Genomic DNA, 19795 nt, shown 5'->3' on the forward strand with positions numbered 1-19795 from the left:
GATGTGCTTACTTCTTCCGTTGCCACAGAAACTCTGTGTGTTAAATTTGTCAGATGTTGCAGATAGTTTTCTTTCAAACTTTAGCTTTATCTGAGATTTGTCATTAACCTTTAGAATGTTCTGGATTTGCCCTTTACATATAAAAAAATTATAAATATCTTTTCACATGAGCTGAGTATAATATATTTTTGAACACAGGTATTTCCTTAAAAACAGTTAATGAAATTGGGGGTAGGGTTGGTGTTGAAATGCTTTAATCCCTGTGTTATGGTTCAGCACATAAGCACCTCCTTGAAGCTTACATTGCTTCTTTTCTAAGAGGGGAAAGTAATTGAACTGTTCATTAAAACTAAAACTAAATTATTTATCTGGTCATTTCCTGTTCTGAGTAAATGGATTTGAATGATTTTGACCAACTAGGGCTGCTCCTTTCTGTGAAACTCACATTGTGTACTGTTGGAGGGCCTCTTTAGGGGGGTAAATTTGCTTTTTCTGTGTTTGTCAGTAACGATTCCTGTCTCTTACAAAACCTTGCATTTGGGTTGTCTCCTTCGTTAACTAGCTAGTGTTAAATATTTCAGGCCATTAGTAATTTTTTCCTGGTCTCTGCCCTCTCTTCTTAGTAAAGTTTTAAAGCTGAAGATATTATTCCCTGAGATAGAGACTAGTGGCTTTGTGCCTGAATTTGTTGGGCCTCTCAGGGCCTGTGTTCTCAGCTTTAACAAATAAGCTACAGTTCTCTAGAGACCAGTGGGAGCTTGTTTGTTGATCCTGTGTTCTTATCCAGAGGAAGTAGTCTTTGAGAATGTCTAAGGAAGGGTAAGTGTGCTTATTATACTGTCTCTGATTTTCCTATGAAGAATTTTTATTGAGTACACTGAAGATTAATAAACAGTGCTGCCAGTCAGAGTTTGGAGAGGGAGGCAGATTGAACAAAGCCTGACCAAGGCTAATACGTTTTTGTAAAATCTACTGAAAAGATACGGCACTGTTTTGAAAGACAGCAGTAAGTACCTTGCTTTTCTTCCTGTAGAACTCACTTTTGTTTTTGTTAGAATGTTTAAAGATTAGAAGTAAGAAGCAGTGACCTAAAAGAATTTAGTGAAGTTTAAAAATTTAAAGGCATTTGAAAATAAACTGTACTTTTAGAAAGTGGGGTGAAAGATTGAAAAGCAGCCTCTGATTCTGTTTCTTGACAGTGGAGGCAAAAATAACTTCAGGTGTGATTAGTCCCTCTTCTTTTTTGATTTGTAACATAAAATACTGTGTTAATTTTCAGTTTTGTATTATTTTCTCAAATGTTTTAGAGTTTTGAGTTATTGATTCTCCCTTTGTAATGAATGACAAGTTAGTTACCAGGTCCTGTTAGCTGTTGATTTCTAGCCTTCCTGGGAGCTGTTCCTTTGCGCTCTTTTGTCTTGTGTGGAGTTTTGAAGTGCTTCTAGGGTCTTGTACCCATGATTTATTTAAATTGAATCAGTATTTATTATGGATAAGGTAAAATTAACTGGTCCACTTTATTACTATTCTCTCTCTTCCTTGCTCGAATTTTACTTGTTCCTAAACTTCATTACTGAATAAAAAGAAGAACCAGGGTATAAACAATTCTGTATTATATTTTGATGTGTTTTTTGACATTACTTGAATTTGAGAGTTTTCTTTCAAATGTGAAAGTTATATAAAAAAGTACTGTTTCTTAAGACTTTCATGTCTCTTGACTTCCAACACCGTTACAGATGGTAGAAGCATTTTACAATGGGGATTATTCCAGATGTTGGCATATTTGCCAGACGTGTAAATAAAGTTATTTAGAAAACTTATTTGTAGATTTAGGATGAACTCTATTTCTAGATAGAGTTGAAATTTAAGGTACATAATTATTGTTTATTTTCACCCGTGGTAAGCATGATATTAGAGCTATGTATTTAGAGAAAGTTATAGTTAAGTAAAGCACAGAAAAACACCATAAAGGGGTAAGTTGATCTTTTAGGTTTGTCTCTGTTGGCTAATGGGACAATCCCTTTAAAGAACATAGGTTATGTAAACAAAATCAACTATCTTTAATAGTTGTTGCTGTTTTTGAAATAACTGGATAAATTTTGTACTTGGGGATGATTTTTTTTTTTAAAATAAGGTTTCATATAGCCCAGGCTGAACTGTATGTAAGTCATTTTATACCGAGACTATCTTTGAATGCACAGTCCTCTTGCTTTCCAAGAGGTGGGATTGTGGCTCCCAGCATGACTTGCTTAGAATCCTTATAGTCAATTGTTTTTATCATTAATGTTCACCAGTTTGTTACTTTGACATCTGTGAAATACTTCTTGTGCCACAAAATGATGCTGCAAAAAATCATGTATTTGTCAGAGTGCCATAAAGATTATAATGGAGGTAAAAATTCCCTGTTACCTACTGACATAAAGTCAATACATTATTTGTGTTTTTATGGCATGGTAGAGTAAACAAATCAATTGTGCTGCCAGCCATATAAAGTAAAGATCATATAATTATGTACAGTATATGATACTTGATTATAAATAATCATATCAGTACTTTATGGATTTATTACACTATTTAACAAATTATTAATTTAGGGTGTATTTTTTCTACTTATAAAAATATTTGGAACTGGAGAAATAGAGGACCTGAATTTGGTCTTCAGAATCCATGTAAAAACCCAGGAGTGGTAATGCATACTTGTAATCCCAGCCCTGGAAGCCAGAGACAAGTGGATCTAGGGGCTTACTGCCAGCCTGGTGGCCCTACTCAGAGAGTTCCTGAGTAGTGAGAGACCTTGTCTTGAAAAGAAAAGAAAAAGAAAAATATGATGGATGGTCCCTGAGTAATTATACTCAAGATTGCCTTTGGTCACCATGGATACATGCACAATTGAATACACACACAAAGGTATCCCACTGTTGTGGGATATTTGTATATTGTGTGAAGATATATGTTGTGTGACTGGGTTAATAAAGAGCTGAATGGTCAGTAGCTAGCCAAGAAGTATAAGTGGGACTTCTGGGGAGAGAAAGGAAGAGGAAATGAATCTAGACGCCATAGAGATTTGTAACAAGTCAGACACACAGAATGGGAGTGAGGTAAAGGCCATGTGGTATAACTTAGATTAATAAAAAATACGGGTTAGTATAAGTTATAAGAGCTAAGGCTGAGCGTTCATAATTAATAAGTCTTCATGTCATTGTATGTCAGCTGACGGCCCCCAAAGATTCAACTACAACACACACAGAATAAGTTTGCTGTAAAAACAGTAAGGCTGTGTCAGTCTATTAGCAACCTTATATAGTTCATGTTTCCTCCCCTCTTGATTGCATTGAGGCCAACTAAGTTGTTACTTTGTTTGTGTAAGCACACTAATGTTCACATAGTATGCCCCATCATTATGGGATGAATGTTTGAGCCTGTGTAAACCCTTGGTTATTAAGACAGTTTGATATTAGTATAAGGACAGATACAAAGATCACAGAATCAAATAGGAAATTGAGAGATCCTATGTGTAGCCATAATTTTGAGCAGCAAAACCAGGGATTTAAGTGAGATGCTAATTTGTTTGGTTTCGGGTGGTTCTTGTTTGTTTTGGTTTTTTTGACAGAGTCCCATATATTTCAGGTTGGCTTCAAACTTCTAGGTAGTGTGGATAACCTTGAATTTCCTATCCTCCGCTTCCACCCGCTCCCCACAAGTGCTAGAATGTCAATCATGCAACCACTGCATCCTGTTTATGCAGTGCTAGGGATCAAACCCAAGTTTCCATGCATGCTTGGAAGCACCCTGCCAGCTGAGCCACATCCTCAGCCTTAAGTTGTTACTTTGTTTTTTTGTTTTTTTTTCTTTTGGTTTTTCAAGACAGGGTTTCACTGTCTTGTTTTAGAGCCTGTCCTGGAACTAGCTCTTGTAGACCAGGCTGGCCTCGAACTCACAGAGATCCGCCTGCCTCTGCTTCCTGAGTGCTGGCATTAAAGGCGTGCACCACACCACGCAGCTAAGTTGTTACTTTGTAAACAAACTACACATACACATAGAATAATAAAAATAATGAAAAATGTAATATAGATCCAACTACGTTTGTCACCTTGAATAACGAAAAGATTTTTTAGTTAAAACATATAAAAGACTAAATAAATTTGGCTTTATCAAAACAAAAGCTTGCTTTTTGAAAGGTTCACTAAGAACATAAAAAGGAAAGACACACACTGATATTTTCATATTTTTATCTGATAATATAGTGTGTTCTCACAAACCTATATCCAAATATATGAAAAAACTCTTACTACATATAAGACAAACAATGCTTCTTAAAAATGGAAAAAAACCACTTGAATAGGGAAAAAAAAGCAAGAAATGTCAAATAAGCACTTGAAAGATGCTTATTCATCAGGGACCTGCTGGTTGAAACCACAATGAAATGCCATTGCACGGACATTAGAATGGCTAAAGTTAAAAATACTTACAGGAATATGTGTGTATCGGGTGTGACTAAGTGACAGAATGCTGACTAGCATGTGCAAGGCCCTGCTTTCCAGCCCTGACACCACAGTGGACTGACAGTGTAGACCAGCTGCTGTCTCACGCACCACTAATAAGAGTGCAGGTTGAAAGTCTGGAGTATCTTTTCAAGTTAAAAGTCTGGAGTATCTTTTCAAGTTACATACACCATGTCACCCTAGTAATTCCACTTTTAGATATTTGCCCCTCCCCTCAGAAAAGAAAATATAGCCAGGCAGCCATAATGTATACCTTTAACCCCAGTACTCAGGAGGCAGAGGCAAGTGGATTTCTGTGAGTTCAAGGTCAGCCTGGTCTATAGAGTGAGTTCCAGGACAGTCAGGGCTACACAGAATATATATTCATGGAGATTTATATATGATGCTATATCACAGCACTTATTTAGAATAGTCCCAGTCTGGAAACAACCGAAATCGACAGGTTGGATAAACAAATTGTGGTCTATCTATACAATGTAATACTTATGAATAAAAGATGTAATTATCTATGCATCAACATGGGTGAATGTTAGGAGTACTATGCTAAGTAAAAGAAGCCAGGTGCACTGCTTCATATGTGATTCTATTTACTTGAGTACTGTGGTGCTAAACAGACATCAGATGCTAGGGAGACTGATTTGGTAAAGTGTGTGTAGTGCAGGCATGAGGACCTGAGTTTGGGTCCCAGCATCCGTGTAAAAGACAGGTAGAGAGACAAGCTGCTGTGCTTCAGGCTCAGTGAGAGACCATGCCTCACAAAGTTAGATGGAAAGCCGTATTTTTTTTCTTTTTTATTCTTTGCAGGCCTTCACCCAGCTCCCAAATAAATACATGGAAACTTATTCTTCCTTAACTTGTCTTGTTTCTCGCCAGCTTTTCTAACTTAAATTGTCCTGTTTCTTTGTAACTGTTCTGCCTCTGGACTTTTAACCTTTCTTTATTCTATATATCTTTCTTTCCTTCTCACTCTGTGGCTGGCTGGGTGGCTGGCCTGGCCCCTAGTGTCCTCCTCTCCTCCTTTTCCTTTTCTTGCTTTTCCTCCTTTCTTCCCTAGATTTCCCCTCCTATTTATTTCTCTCTGCCTGGCAGCCTCACCTATTTCTCTCTCTCTGCTTAGCTGTTGGCCATTCAGCTTTTTATTAGACCAATCAGGTATTTTAGTAGGCAAAGTCACACAGCTTCACGGGGTTAAATAAATACAACATGAAAGAATGCAGCATATCTTTGCATCATTAAACAGATGTTCCACAACATTAACAAATGTAATACATCTTAAACTAATATTCCCCCAGCAGATAGCAGTTAAGGAGGATATCTAATTTCCATGCATGCCCCCCCATGCACACACAAATGTGTACATAGACCACACACACACAAAATCATAGAATAAAATCAAACCCAAATCCAGATGAATGGTCCCTGAGGAATGACACCATGACAGGCCCCCTCCCCCCAACTTCATACGTGGGGAGAAAAAAAATCAGTGATCAGGTGCTGGGGAGGGCATTATGAAAGGACATGATTTTGTTGGATTGGAGGTACTAGTGGTAATTGTATGATTGTATACATCTGTCAAAACTTAACAACTTTGTAGGTAATACAGTTGGGTTTTATTTATTTATTTTTTTCTGAAATGGAATTGCCAAGGCTGTCCTTGATTTTTGACCCAAGCTTAGCTTCTTTCCCAGCTGATTTTTTAAATGGGTAATCTTCCCCCCATCAATTAAAAATGAAACAAAACACACAAAAAACTTCACCTCACTCCTTTGTCTTTCCAACACCTCTTCCTTTATCCTAGTGGCACTGGGTGCTGCGGCGTGTCACGCAGTGTACCCCTTTCATCCAGTCAGCCTCACCCACAGAATGTTCATTGCAGTGAGTCTTTGGTGTAGTTCAAGTCCTTTGGCCTCTGGCACACCATCAACACTGGACCTTTGCCAAAGCTTCTCTTGAACATCTGCTGTTGCCCTGAGTCATGGAGATCCTGTTGTTACTGTTCTGCAGGAGCAGTCCCTTCACTCACCCCAGCAGGCCATTGCTGTGGTCGATGTTAGGATGAGCCAATTGAAGGCATAGGTGTGGATCTGGGTGGTAGCTAAGCTAGTCCACTGGGCCACGGGGACTGCCCCCTCGTGAAGTGTGGAGCTGCTTGCCTAGGCCCATGCTGTTGGGTGGGGCCATCTCTCCTGAGTGTCAGGGACAGTAGAAATGCCAATTTCTTTTTAAGGTGAAGTTAGGGCTGCACTTTAGTGCATATAATGAACATTATTTTTAATTTCCTTAGTATACAGAGGAAAGACTGTTAGGAGGATTTGGAAGATGATTTATTTAGTGAAGGGTTGCACTGTATGGGGATATCATGGAAGCACCATTGGACTGGGAAACAAGGAATACCAACATTGCCAGATCTCACTAGATCACAACTTCTTTTGAATTTCCAGGGCGCCACAAGATATTGGCGCCCGAATCAGATGCCCTTTCCTCCACACCCTCTCCACCTGTGCACATCTCTGCCTTGGAACAGAATCTTGTCTAAGGACCATGTTTGTTAGGCTCCCTGAAACGCTTTTAAATGTGTGCATTTGTCTTTTTTTTTTTTTTGACTTCATAAGTTCACTACACGAGTAGAAAGATTTCATGATCTCTGAGAATTTGCTCACCACTGCTTCTAAATAGTTCTGTTTGGAGTGAGTACCTGTCTCTGTTTACCCTGATCCTGAAGGTCCTACACTTTATTTCTTACCACCACCCAGTAGACACTTTAACCTTTGCAACCAACGTGAAAGAAATAAAGCAACTTTTTTTTTTCTTTTTCTTTTTTGAGACAGGATTTCTCAGCAGTTTTAAAGCCTGTCCTGGAGCTAGCTCTTGTAGATTAGGCTGGCCTTGAACTCACAGTGTTTCACCTGCCTCAGTCTCCTGAATGCTGGAATTAAAGGTGTGCGCCACTGCTGCCCTGCTAAATAAAGCAACTTTTAAGAATCCATTTAGGTGGTAGGAGTGAAGCTCAGTCCACTGCCGCCCTGCTAAATAAAACAACTTTTAAAAATCCATTTAGGTGGTAGTAGTGAAGCTCAGTGGTGGTTTATTTACCCAGCCTGCACAGAGCCTTAGGTTTGCTCTCTAACACCAGAAAAGTCTTAACTGTGATTTCTTAGAGAATGCTGAAAATCTGACGTTTTGGGGGTACAATAAATACAATGTTTTATTTTCTGATTAGAGTCTGAAATTCCATGACTTTGGTATATGCAGAATTGTGCAACTAATACCACTGATTGTAAAACTACCTTTTTCTTTGCCTCTCTTACTCATCTTTCCTTCTTGTCATCTGGTTTGTTAGGGATTGAACCTGGGGTCTGGTGCTTGCTAGGCTCAGCCAAGTGGTAGCTTCAGTTCTTTAATTTTAGGACATTTTATTTTTCCCACAAGAAATCCTGTACCCATTAGCAGGAACTTCCCATTGTGTCCTCCCTAACAGCTCTGCCAAACACTGTTTCTTTTTCTAGTTTGCATTTCAATTGAAGCTATTTTGTCTGTTTAGTATTGGGAAGACTATAAATCCTGGTCTCCAATTTATAATCAAGCAAATGGTGAGGAATTTACTTGCATATTTTGTGTGTATGTCAAAGTAGGTAGTTGCCAAAATAAAACACTTATGGTTATATGTTGGTGAAATCTCTTTCATGAACCAGAGAAGTAACCTGAGCTTCTAAAAACATTAGTGTTTGTGGCACATCCAGGATGTTGCCATGTTTATACTTCCCTCAGCTATCCATGTACTCTACCTCCATCCCAGGAGAGTCTTCTTTAAAAAAATATTTATTTTTTTGTATATATATGTATGTGTATGTCTGTGTCTGCCATATGTGTCTAGGTGCCCATGGAGAACAGAAGATGGCATGGCAGAGTCCCTGGAACTACAGTTACAGTGGTTATAGGCCATCTGATAAGGATGTTGGGAAATGAACTCAGGTCTTCTGATGCTGCAAGAGTAGCATGTGTTACCGTTTATAAAGAGGTGGTGGGGGACCATCCCATGAGGGGTGATGGAGGGTCTCCTGAGGTCTCGATGGGTCCCTTGTCAGGTGGCTTTAGGCCTCAGCAAGTGATAGACAGATATGCTTATGCAGAAAGAGTTTATTTAGTGAGTTACCAAAAACATGCCACTGTGCAAAACACACATATAACAGAATCAGTAAGAGGAATATAGAGACAAAAACATAAGTAAACTGTGAGACTAGGCAAGGAATACCTCATTAACCATGGCAACTTGTTTACTTAACCTGCCCTTTGCCAAGATAGTGGTGAGGTCATCTGACCTACCCTTAGTCAGAATGACAGCAGTCATGTGTTGTATGGAGGAACCATGTTTTCAGAGCCATGGTGGAAATTTTAAACGAGAGACGTAGAGACTGTGTAGAACATACATTTAAAACAGAATCACATCCGTGGGGCCACACATTTGGAGGTCTCATAGATGGCTCAAAGAAAGCAGTAGGGATGCAGGAGCTTGAATTATGACCGAAGTGGATGATTATAGTTAATATAAACAAAGCTTCAGGACATGTTTAGGAAATAGCAAGCAGTTTGCTAAATAAAGCAATAACCAATAAAGTAATGACAGGAAAGGGTGCATGGTGTGAATGATACAAAATCAAACTCCTTAAAAATCTAAGAGCTGGTAATTTATTAGTTGGGTGGCTTTGAGCATTGACTAAAGATAATTTGGAAAGAGAGCAGTATGTTAGAATTGGGCTTTAGAACTGCACTTCTCAGGCTGTCCTGGGAGGACTAGCTTTTAACATTATTTTCCATTCTATTTCCAGTTGGTAATATTTATAAATTATAGTAAAAACAAATTACATACAGACAGAAAACATTTTGTTTGTTTTTTTTTTTTTTTGAAATAGGTTCTCACTTGTAGCTCAGGCTAGCCTCAGTTGTTCAAAAGTTCTGGTATGATAGGCACTTTTTACTACTATATTCAGCAAAAAATATTTTTCTATAAAATTATTACAAAAGTCTTTAAGTAACTGAAACTTTTGTATAATGTCGTGGATGAGTGAAATATTTATAGATGAGCATGGGTTTCAAGCAGCCCTGCTTGTTTCAGAGTCGTTAGCTTCAGCGTGAGGACAAAACAGTGAGCGATGGTTTCTGGAGAGTTAGGGCACAGAGTGGAGAGAAAGGCCTAGATTCTTAAGACACTGGAAAGGTAAACAGCGGGTGGAGGTGCTGGCTGTGTCTGTGTCCTGGCTGGAGTGCAGGAGTGCCTGCGGCAGAAGCAGGAACTGATTTGGGGGGAGGGAAAGCTGCTAAGTTGTTTTCATAAAAAAAAAAAACAAAAACTACATTTATAGCATTTTTCTTTTCTTTTTTTCTGTTTTTGTCTCATTCTGTTGCTCAGGCTGATTTCAAATTGTGACAGTTCTCTTGTCTCCTAAGTGCTGGAGTCACAGTCATAATGCTAATTTATTATAGTTCATAATTTTAATTTGCCTACTCAGATGCACTTGGAATCTTCTCTTGCCGAGCTGTCTGAGTGCATGGTGACAACTGCCCACAGCGAGAACAGATGTCCAGGAACGTTTCACAGCCGAGTCCTTGTTCATCTGTTGCTGCAGTAACTGTTGTTGGGCACGTGGCCAGGAAACTGTGACTCCTAAGCAAAGGGAGGAGCTACAGATAAAGTTCACCATTGCCAGAGAGATTCTATCCGAATGGATTTGTGTGGAGCAACAGTGATATCCAATGACAAGTTAAATTAGACACAGAGGTGTTTTCTCCCACACTGTCTCAGAAGATACATGCTGTTGAGGGGCCTGGTTCAGGCTAAACAGTCTTTTTGAAGTTAGGTTAAAGTCACACACACTAAAGAATCCTAATAGGGATTTTAAGAAGAATTTTGTTATGTGACTCCAGGAACTACTTTACCCAGATAGTTTCAGTTTGCACAACGGCAACCAGTGACAGATGAGGTAATTCTGCTTTCAATTAGAGTCAAATCCAAAACCAGTAGAGTTTGCTGTTTACAGAATTTCAAATATAGTAAGTTGCATGTTTATGTTAAGTCTGAGACTTTAGATCCCTATTCTTAAAGCACATTAGTGTAATCATTTTATTTCTTGCAGTTAATATCTGTATTTGAATGGCATTTCTTCAATTTTTTTTAACTTCACTGCTGTGGGATGTGATAGTAAATACTGCTAAGCATGTTTTGTTAAAGTCTGTTAGTTTTACAGTGTTTCTGTGTACCTCCTAGAGTTTGTTTCTCCTGGTAATTCTCAGATCTTCAACTCACAAGTGGCTTATCTATGGGAATTTCTTGCTGGTAGTTACGATTGGATGCTTAGTATAGCCGTAAGTTTTTGTGTGGTAATTAAACATTTTAAAACTTGCTTTTAATTTTTACAGATGTGTTCATGCTCTTGAATGTAGGTAGAATTATTCTTCTAGTTAATAATTTAGTAAAAAGAACATAGTAAACTGGCATTGGAAGATCTGTAGAAAGGTCTTGGAACTCAGAAAATTTTGATTAATCTATTTGTTTTGAAATATGTATGTCAGTGAGCTAGTCTTTTCATTGATACCTTATAGTTGGCATAACATCTTACACTTTAAGTTTATAAGCTCAGTGGTGAGTGTCACTGGTTTCAGGCTGAGAGAAAAGTGTCTGTTGACTGTGTGGAGACATGGTAGGAAGCTTTAAGGTTTCTCCTGTGCCAGAGTGAAGGCTTCTCTTTCAGCAGTTGGGTGTTTAGCATCTTGGTAAACCTTAGTGTGTATGTGCAGTCCCTCTATTTGGCACAGCTGTTCCTTTGGTTATCACAGCTTTGCTTCTGCAGCAAATTAGATTTCATTTTATATAGCTCCTCCCTTTAGGGAAAGAAAGGGAAGGATGAGAACCCCTGTGAGGTTTTCACATAAGGGTCATAGCAGAAATGAGGACAGAATAGGAGTGGTTCTCTAAGTTCCGGAACTGGTTCTGTGAAGTAAAGTTCTTGTTTTGAGTGAAAAGAGAAAGGATATTTGATGAAAGTTTTTCAAAAATGATTGCTTCCTAATTAAAGTGTTTTATTAATATAGTATGTGCACGTCTATGCAGATGTGTGTATGTGTGGGAATGCATGCCACTGCAGGCAGTTGGGGAGGTCAAAGAACAACTGAGAGTCTTCTTTGATGATGTTCCTAAGATTGAGCTCAGATTTTAAGGCTTCACAGCAGGTGCTTTTGCCCATCTGCCAGATCAGATTTCCTAATTTTAAGAACATACAAACTTTTATAGCTTTGATGACCCTCAAAAGACATTTACCAGGAAGTAGAAAAAGACAAGGTCTCCTGAGTAAATTGGGAGCATGGGGACCTTGGGAGAGGGTTGAAAGGGAGAGGAGAGGCAGGAGGGGAGCAGAGAAAAATGTATAGATCAATAAAAATTTTAAAAAGAAAGACATTTATGATGGTATATGTTACGTGAGATCTGTGTTGTAGCCTACATCCAATGAATGTGTTGATTGAGTAGGTAATGTGACTGGTTAAGTCAAAGAGGAATGAGAAATATGACTTTATGGATATTCAGCAATGATTATTTTGGCAAAGGTAGATTTTCATATTCCTGAATATGTTACTCACAGAGGTTAACAAGGATGTGCTGTTCTTGCTGTCTTTTAAAAGCGCATGTGCTGTTGAGATTTCCATGGCAGTGCCTATAGCAGTCCGTCTCCCCTGCTACTTCAGCTGACTCTACAGCCAGCTAACAGCTTTCTTCTGTCAAAATCGAAACAACTCTTTTTACATTATGTGGTTCTGTATCTATTTCTTAGAATATGTAGTGTGAAAGAAAAATCTTCCTCAGTTCACTCCTGCTTTTATTCCCTTAGGATATTTTAGGCATGCCAGCTGTTAAGGCTCTGAACAAAGATTTATACAGTTGGCCCCTTTGCCGGACTTGAGCCTGTGTGAAAAGCCTCAGCATTAGTAGTAGCTTTTAGTTTTTAGAGTTACAACCATTATTTTGTGTCTTTCACCTCTGTTGTTTTCAAAGGATTTATGTAGCTGGGGATCATCAGTAATGAAGGAGATTTTGTTATCAGTGAAAAAAAAAAGGGTAGAATTTGGGAGGATCACTGTGGTGCTTGGAGTTAAGTTCTTGTTTTTGTTGTTGTTCTAAGGTCTGTAGCTCGGTGATAGAGGGCTTGGTGTGCAAGCCCTGCGTTTGCTTTCCTAGCACTTCAAAATAATAAAAACAAGAAACTAGCAAAAAGGAGGTTTGGGTAGATATCATTTTTCCTCTAGTTCTTTTTTCTTTCCACTGTCAATATTCTTTTTCTTCCCTTACCATACATAAGTCAAGATGAAATAAATACTGATTTTCAAAAAACTAGGGTTTGTTTTTTTTTCTCCCCGCCCCAAGAGTTTTTCTTTGTAGCCCTGGCTGACCTGGAACTGATGTGTAGATCAGTCTGGCCTCAAACTCAAAGAGATCTGCCTGCCTCTTCTGAGTTTAAGGATGTTTGCTAACATACCCCCCCACCCCATCCCATCCCCCCAAAATTCTAGATTTTCTTAGGGAAAGTATAAGTTTTTTATGACACATTTCTTTCAGAAACTAACAAATTTATGGAGCTAATCTGTATGTGGTAGCAGTTATATCCATGAGATGCAAGTGATTTTCATGTTTTTCAGGAAAATAAATGATAGTTTTACATTTACATCTTCAATTGAATTATTTTTAAAGTGTGTGTGTGTGTGTGTGTGTGTGTGTGTGTGAGTGAGTGAGTGTGAGAGAGGGGGGGGCTGACCTTGAACTCACTGTATAGTTGGGGATGACCTTGAACTTTTGTTCACCCTGCTTCCACCTGGGACTACAGGTGTGTGCTACCGCACCTGGTTGTAGGTAGTGCTGGGGATTGAACCCAGGGTGGGTATGTTCTGCAGACCTTGGGGGGGTTTTTGTTTTGTTTCCCTTTTAGACAGGGTTATACCATATATCCCAGACTGACTTGAACACAAGATTGGCCTGCCACAGCCTTCTAAATGCCCCTTCACACCTGCCTTACTTCTTTATTATTTGTTTATTTACTTGGGTTTTTGTTTTCTTTCGAGACTGGGCCTACGTGTAGCTCAAGCTGGCCTGGAATATGTGATTTTCCTGCCTTAGACTCTATCAACTGCTAGGGTTACAGGGCAGGGATGCATCATCATATCCAGCTATTTATTTATTTATATTATATTTTATTTTATTTTACTCTCTTTTTTTTTTTTTGAGGATTTCTCTGTAGCTTTAGAGCCTATCCTCAAACTCACAGAGATTTGCTTGCTTCTGCATCCTGAATGCTGGATTTAAAGGTGTGCACCATCTCCACCCAGCCAGCTGCTTATTTTTTGTTTTGTCCAGTCTGGCTTTGAATTCCTGGGCTCCAATGCTCCTTTTTCCTTAGCCTTTTGATTACTTCAGCACTGGGCTTACCTTATCACTGGGCCTACCTTGCTGCTGGGCCAAACTGCTAGAAGTCTCCTCCTACCCCCTTTTAAATGGAATGGATAAATAGCAAAAAAGAAAACCCAGTTAAAAATAGGCAAAGGACCTAAATAGACTTTTTGCTTAGAAAGACATATAAATTGCCAACTGATATGTGAAAAGGTATTTAAAATTATAGACCTTCTAATCACCAGGGAGGTCCAAATTAGCATCATAGTTAGATATACAAGGGGGTTGCTTAAATTGCTATATCCACATAGCACCAAGTTCCCGAAGAAATTAAAATAATGTAAGTACCTTATGAACCAGCAGTGCCTTAAAAGGGAGATTCTACTATTTGCAATGACACAGATAAACTTAAATGACATTAAAGTACAGGAAGAAATACAGCATAATATCACTTACATGTAAAATTTAAGAAAAAGTTATATAGATAGATCTAGAGGGTAAACTAGTGGTCGGGAGTGGGATAAATAACTATAGTTACCTTGGAGTCATTTGTCGAAGATCTCTAAGTGCATGATGAGCACCACAGGGGTCTGGTGTACTCGAAACAGCAAAGGAGAGAGGAGGGAAGCGCTGGACCCCTGTAGTCACTGTGTGTATGTAGCATTAAGTCATCATGTTAACACCATAAATAATACAGTAATATAAAGGCAGCTGGGGAAATAATGAGACAGTATAGAACAATAATTTCATTAAACTTCAATGTTAATCAAGATACAACGTTCTTTTTTTTTTTTCCATAGGGTGTTTGTGAACCGAAGTTTAGCCATGGAAAAAATAAAGTGTTTTGGTTTTGATATGGATTATACCCTTGCTGGTGAGTAATGTTTTTTATTTCTTAAGAATTGCTGGTTCTGATTCAATATAGTGGGTCCACAGGCAGTTCCGTTATCACTTATCCATGTAATTAATCATTTATTTGGCTGCAAGAAGCTTTTGTTAGGTTGTCCTTCCATTGAGATATATGAACACTGAAGATACCCAGTATTCTTGAGACTTGTTTTCTGAACTTGTACAGATAGAAAAAGTCCTAATGTTTCTTTAAAACTCTTATAAAAATCTTTTTAGTAAAATTATAGATTAATGAATACATTAATGTGTGTATTTGGGCATTTTTGGCTCTTATTCTTTTAAGCTGTTCTTCAAAAGTAGAAGAATCTTTTGAGACAAGTATCACACTATACTTCAACAAGACCTGGAACTCATACAGACTGGCTTGGACCTGGCATGGATCTTTTGCATCTGTTTCCAGGTGCTGGATTTATAGGCATGTGGCAGTGCCCAGCTTAAAGATGAATTTCTGGATTTCTCACTCTGCTATAAAGTTAATTATTGAAGTTTTTAGTATTTTATTTTTATGAATCAGGATGGGAGTTGTAAGTGCTTGAATTGCAAGCATGAGCCACCACACCTCAAAACCACAGTGTGTTTTGTTTTGTTTGTTACCCCATTTCCATGTTTGTTTGATTGCAGGAATTAAACCTAGGGCCTTGGTCATGGTGGGCAAACGCTTCAATCCTCCAGCATCATAACAATTTACTCTTTTTAAAAAGAAGATTGATTTTATTTTTAGTTATGTATGCACATGTATGTGTGGGAAGTTGTGCACATGAAAGCAGGTGACCACCATGGCCAGAAGAGGGGTCAGACCCCTAGATTTGGAGTTACTGTGCTTGTGAACCTCTTGCTTCGGGTGGCAGTAACTGAAGTCAGGTCCTTTGAAAGAACAGCGCACACTCACCTGTTTAGCCATCTATCTCTCTAGCCTATTAACAGTTTATTCTTAGACAGATAGGCCATGTGTTCATTTCCATCAACACGGTTGCATGAGCTTTGCTCTTTATTGCGATCTCCTTAAAGACTAACACTGTGCTCTTTCTTCCGTCTCTGAGATATAGCTGAAATAATCAGTGTATTAGCTATAGTTTCATCTCCTCAGAACTTAAAATATTTTGATGGCATCATCAGTACATCCTTTAACTTAAGTAGTGGTAGGTTTGATATATCGGGTTGATCTCCTGTACATATGTTTAACACATACAAGTGCAATTATGATACTCAAAAAAACTTTCAGAAATTCATTTTAAAAATTGCCTTTAGCCAGATATGGCAGTGTGCACTGGACCAGATATGGCAGTGTGCACTGGACCAGATATGGCAGTGAGCCTCAGCGCTCAGGAAGCCACGACTGACTGAAGGACTGTGGCCATCATGTGCAGGGGCAGTCTAGTGAGAGCCCTCTGTAAAACAGTGAGGTAGACAGAACTCTAGAATGTAAAGCTTGCTTTCCTGAATGATTGTCATTAAAAGTAACGGAGTAACTTTTGACACTGCTAAAACACACAAAACCAAAACAAAACAAAAAACCCATAAAGAAGACTTTTTATTAGAAAAATGTTCCATGAAATACAGTGATAAAATAGAAGAGGTGTGTGTTGTTTGTCTGTGCCTGTCTTTAAGGTTTGAGTGTTTGGGATAAATACTTTGGGTGTGTATGTATGCATTTGGTTAGTTATTTTGAGGCAGGGTGGCCTTGAATTTATTATCTCTCCTCAGCCTTCTTAGTGTTGGCCTGCTTGGTGTGAGTCTACATTCATTATGAATCATTCCCTGTGTGATTCTGACATCTGCTAAATTCCCTCACAGTATTAAAATTTTTGTTTCTGTGTATGGGTGTTTTGCCTGTATGTGTCTCTGTACTCCATGTGTGCCTGGTGTGCAGGGAGGCCAGAAGAAGGCATCAGGTACCCTGGAACAAGAGTTAATACATTGTTGTGAGCTGCCAGGTGATGCTAGAAATCAAACTTGGTGCTCTTAACCTCTGTAACCTCTAAGCCATCCCAGCACATCCCCTTCCCCAGAGGACTTTATAATATAGTTGAAGGGTTTGTTTGCTTGCCTTTAAGACAGTGTCTCACTGTATATCCTAGAATACAGTACACTGGGACGTTGTTAGATTTCAGCTTTGTGTGCAGTTCAAGCTAGACTTGAACTTGTCGCAAACTCCGCTGCCTCTGCCTCCTGAAAGCTGTAGCTTTGGATAATCTGTCTACTTACTGACTTGTAAGTGTCTCAAGATCAAGGGTTTTCCTTTTCTATATTTTATGTTTAGTGTTAAAGTGTTATATAGTTACTGCTAAGTTCATACTAACTTTAGGTTCATGTGTTCTAGTCTGCCCTCTAGTCCAGTGATTCTTAACATGTGGGTCATAACCCCTTTGGGGGTTAATATAGGATATTATGCATATAAGATATTTACACTGCAATTCATAACAATAGCAAAATTACAGTTATGAAGTAGCAATGAAATAATTTTATGGTTGGGGGTCACCATAGCAGGAGGAACTGTATTAAAGGGTCACAGCTTTAAGAAGGTTGAGAACCACTGTTCTAATCTATTTGAATCCCCACATTTTGTTCTTTTAAAAAAAAAATTTTCTGATAAGACAAGTCCTTTGTTACTTTATGAATTATTAGAAAAAAAATCAAATCCCAACAAAACCCCTCCATTAGAGGCAACGCTGTAGAGATGGCTTAAATCAGTATAGTGCTTTCAGTGCAGCTCCTGAGAGCCTGAATTTGCATCCCCAGAAGCTGTCCCGCGCTCGGCCTCGCCAGCAAGAACGACGCAGGGCACTTAGGATACTTCTGCAGTAAAGCTTTAATGCGTCTTGAGAGGGAGAGCATCAGCTTCCAAAGCGGAGACCCAGAAAGAGGGGAACCCAGCCCTTATAAAGGAAACAGTCCTCGCTTCTGACGTGTCACTCTTGGATTGGTCCACTGCCCATTATCCCAGGTGATGCCTCGGAAGTAGGCAGGGACGCAGCAGTAGAGAGTTACCAAGCACATGCGCTGGGATTAAAGGCATGTGCTGCATCACCTTGAACTCACAGAGGTCTGCCTGTCTCTGCCTCCCAGGCATCGGGACCAAAGGCGTGTACTACCACGCCTTGAGGTTGCAGAGGTCAATCTGCCTCTGCTGCCCAGGCATCAGGACTAAAGGCTTGTACCACCACACCTTGAGGTCACAGAGGTCAATCTCTACCTTTGTTCCTAGAAGCAATGGAGAATGTGGTCCGGCCCTCCACAAGAAGCCATCTAAAATGGTTGACCATGACTATTGGCTTGTAATCCTAGTACTGGAGAGGTGGAGAAAGGGAGACCCATGGGGCTGCTGGTCAGCCAGCCTTGCCAGATAGTCAAACTCTTGTCTTCCAGAGCGAAGTTAGAGGTGCTGCTGTCCCTTCCTGCTCTACTCCAAGGCCTACATGGAAACTCAGCCTACAGATGTAGCTCCTCCAAGCTCCAGGTTGCTGACAGGCAGACCTTGGAGCCTTCCTTTCATGGTAGGGAGTGTGGCACCAGTGTGGACCCAGCATGTAGGTGCTGGGCATCTTTGATGAACCCCAAGGCTCCTTGTCCAAAGAATTCAGGATAAAAGTGAAAATGTTCTGTGTTTGAAATCTCTGGAAAAAAAATAACACACTGGAAAAAATCCAAATAAAAGTCAGTTTGAAGAAAAATATTTCACCTTGACTCGTTTTCTGTCATCGTATCTGAAAACCATGGAAAGACAAAGGATCTTGGAGGACGAATCTCTCAGCAAAGATAGCAGTTTCCTTGTTTCAAATAAAAAGGAGACAAAGTGTGCATAAACATTGGGTCAATTTTCTCCAGTACCAAGTACAGCGTCTGCATAGACACAGATTTTTTTCCTATCCACAGTGTGTTACCAGATGCCTTGTCATGAGGAGTAAAGATTCTTCACATTGATGTCATTAGATAATACACTGAATAAAGTCATGAGGAGTAAAGATTCTTCACATTGATGTCATTAGATAATACACTGAATAAAGTCAGAGTTGTGTGAACTCAGCTACTTCTGTAAGAGACGCAGGAACAAGCTGGTGTTAGAACACAGAAGCAAGAACAGGACCCCCCTTTAAAGTCGACGTGAGCCAATTGTACAGCCCTGTCTGCCTTTATAAACTGTCTATCCAGAAGCCAGTCCATTTGATGAGATAAACCATCCAGTGTCCGAAAGCCAGCAGGCTAAACTCAGAACTCATACAGCTGACAGTAAATAAGGTGGAACCCCAGCTTAACTTCAGTTGAAGGAAAAGAGAAAAAAGAGATCATGAATATTGCTTACAGAAGTGTGAAGATCTTGAAACTGTAAATGTAATTTTGTTCTTTGTAATGTAATTAAAATATCAATTGGGATTGATATTTTAAAAATCTTAATAATGTTTTTATGCTTCAGTCTTACCTTACTATTCTAATTGTAGTTTGCAACATAATTATGAATACTATACTCTTTGATAGTGGCCCAGTCTGTAAAGTGCTATCCCCAACCCCAAGTTAGAATGTCCAGGATTGAATTCAGTAGTTTCTATTAGTGATTCCAGCTTTTTGGGGATTGGGGTGGGGATGGGGGAAATGGAATCTCCGGAGCTCATTGGGTAGCCAACCTAGCCAGTAAGTGAGCTTCAGGCCAGAGACCTTGCTCTTTTCATAAAGGTGCTTGCCAGGCAAACTCAGAGATCTGAGTTCAATTTCTGGAACCTCCGTAAAGGTGGAGGGGAAAATGGACTCCACAGAGTTGTCCTCTTACGTGCACACATGTGCAGTCACAGGTGCCCCCAATAATATAATTATACAAAAAAAGTGGAGAGGAAGACATCTACTATTATTCCTCTGACCTCCATATATGCATCATATGCGCATGTGCACATATACACAACACATACATCTACTCACCAAAACCAAGTAAATAAAATTTGAAAATAAATATAAACAAAGTAGATGG

General features: G+C 39.2%; 1 protein-coding gene across 8 annotated transcripts in view; it reads left to right on the forward strand.

Moving 5' to 3' along the window:
• Nt5c2 (5'-nucleotidase, cytosolic II) overlaps window positions 1–19795 on the forward strand; it is a 138497-nt gene that overhangs the window by 86464 nt on the left and 32238 nt on the right. For 6 of the 8 annotated variants that reach the window (XM_048439010.3, XM_085694063.2, XM_085694064.2 and 3 more), the window contains exon 3: window positions 14730–14803. In XM_048439010.3, coding sequence (XP_048294967.1) covers window positions 14730–14803 — 74 coding nt within the window. Of the gene's footprint in view, window positions 1–790; window positions 820–10325; window positions 10481–14729; window positions 14804–19795 lie in introns of those variants that run through there. The other 2 variants (XM_085694065.2, XM_085694066.2) reach the window with 2 other exon arrangements.

Source organism: Myodes glareolus, chromosome 7 (genome assembly GCF_982192425.1).
Source record: "Myodes glareolus chromosome 7, mMyoGla1.1, whole genome shotgun sequence".
Classification (NCBI taxonomy): Eukaryota; Metazoa; Chordata; class Mammalia; order Rodentia; family Cricetidae; genus Myodes; species Myodes glareolus.